General features: G+C 42.9%; 1 protein-coding gene across 2 annotated transcripts; it reads left to right on the forward strand.

The window, feature by feature from the left end:
- Positions 1-129: 129 nt before the first annotated feature.
- On the forward strand, positions 130-1,894 carry ankrd39 (ankyrin repeat domain 39). 2 transcript variants are annotated; one of them, XM_032517366.1, is made up of 4 exons: positions 130-534; positions 681-784; positions 950-1,078; positions 1,179-1,894. In XM_032517366.1, exons 1-4 carry the CDS (start codon positions 402-404, stop codon positions 1,350-1,352), a joined length of 540 nt encoding a protein of 179 aa, XP_032373257.1. In that variant the 5' UTR covers positions 130-401; the 3' UTR covers positions 1,353-1,894. The 2 variants fall into 2 exon arrangements, with proteins under 2 accessions (XP_032373257.1, XP_032373256.1); XM_032517365.1 differs by having other exon boundaries at positions 138-534; positions 875-1,078.
- Positions 1,895-1,900: the final 6 nt, after the last annotated feature.

Here is a 1,900-nt window from a genome sequence, read left to right on the forward strand (position 1 = left end):
AAAAAAACAAACAAATCTGAGACAACAAACACAAATCAGAGAGCACATGAAGGGGTCTTTCTGACTGCAGCTCTGCTATTGGTCGGAGCGTTCACACGTAGGCAGTAGGCACGCTTGGTTTTTTGCATCGGGTAGCCTGGGCAAACCAAACGTTTGTGTAGCCATTATTTTTTGTTTGTGTTTTACAAAAATAATAGGCATTCGTTGTTTGTTTTAAACCTGTATCTGATTTCTAATATAACATTGTTTAGGGCATTACGTTAAACATTAATTTACTTTATTTGTGGGCTTGTGTGTTTTACGACTTCGACTGTTGGTGGTGGTAATGCACCAAAACGTCGACTAACAAATATAGAACAGAAGAAGAAACACGGAACTGTCAAGCAGCACAATGTAAATGCATGCCTATAAAATTCATTCTGTTAGTGTCTGTTAAAGCAATGGCGTCTGACAGACAACAGTGTTCGTGTTGCTCCCATCCAGTCTCCTCTCCTAGTGTTTACCAGTCTCTGAGTGAAATGGATTTTGAACGAGGTTTGCATTCAGAGTTCAACCATGGTTCTAATAGTTATAATATGCTAAATAGACTTTATTAAATGGCTTTGATAACAGTTATTGTCATTCCCGGTTTGACTTAGCTGTCAATAAAGTACAGTGCTGTGTGTCATTTTTCTATTCAGGTATCTGGTCTGCTGCAATGGATGGGGACTTGGAGAGGGTCAGGTCCCTGGTCCAGAAGGGCACAGACCTTAACCTGAGAGACTCAGCTGGATACACAGCTCTGGTGAGTTGTCTGGGAAAATATTTGGCTGTATCGTCCACTGTTATCATGTGTCTAAACTTTTGTATTATTTTTTTGTCTATTTTATATTAGCACTATGCAAGTCGCAGTGGTCATCACGCTGTGTGCAAGTTTCTTCTCGAGAATGGTGCTTGTGCATCTCCCCAGACACCAGGCGGTGCCACACCGCTCCATCGATCCGCATACTGCGGCCATCTGGAAGTGGTTAGACTCCTGCTGCACCACAGAGCAGATCCAATGCTCTTTGATGACGACGGTGCATCTCCTTTACATAAGGTACACAACTGCCAGCCATAACATATTAAAAACATTTCCAGAGAGACAGTCTGATGATCATTTAACCGGCATCTGTATGTGTCACCCTCTGCTTGAGCAGGCTGCAGAACAGGGACACGGAGAGGTATGTCAGCTGCTTGTCGAGCACTGTGCAGCGCTCTGCAGCCAGTTGAACAAGAGGCTCCAGCTCCCCTTCCAGCTGGCACCGCAGGGAGACCTGCAGGAGCTCTTAAAACCATCTGATGACAGACACACTGCATCTGGGGCCTGCTGAGATCAGATAAATGACATAAGCTCAATACATACTGGGTGAGGTCCGCATATGTCAGAACACTAATCTTGACCGGGATTCACTATATTACATGTGGCTGCTTTTTTCCTCATTTGAACATCAGCAACAAGCCAAACTGGGTGGAAACAACAATATTTTTTCTAAGAAAAAAAGGATCCCAGGCACTCTTAATGTGAAAATTCTTATAAAAAGCCTTTATTTAGATGGAAATTTCATATCAAAATCTTACATTAAGGGTAGAGCTGAACAGCAACTCACGCGTATTGGCACAAAGCAGCCTTCTTTAGGATGTGCATTTTCTAGCTTCATACCATAAACATTATCCTGTTTTTCTTTTTTAGTGTGCTGCTTGTGTAGTCTGTATCCACGGCGGTAGGGTATTGCTGCGGTCACCCCAGAAATTCTGCCAGTTGTCCCTCTTTTAGTCCAGATGTCCATTACCTTCTGCTTTCTTTGTGTTGTAATTTTAAACTCCTATGGATTTCTGATGACTGTGGTTACCTGCTCTTCAGATCTCTGCAGGGTAAATC

This window comes from Etheostoma spectabile, chromosome 5 (assembly GCF_008692095.1).
Source record: "Etheostoma spectabile isolate EspeVRDwgs_2016 chromosome 5, UIUC_Espe_1.0, whole genome shotgun sequence".
Taxonomy (NCBI): Eukaryota; Metazoa; Chordata; class Actinopteri; order Perciformes; family Percidae; genus Etheostoma; species Etheostoma spectabile.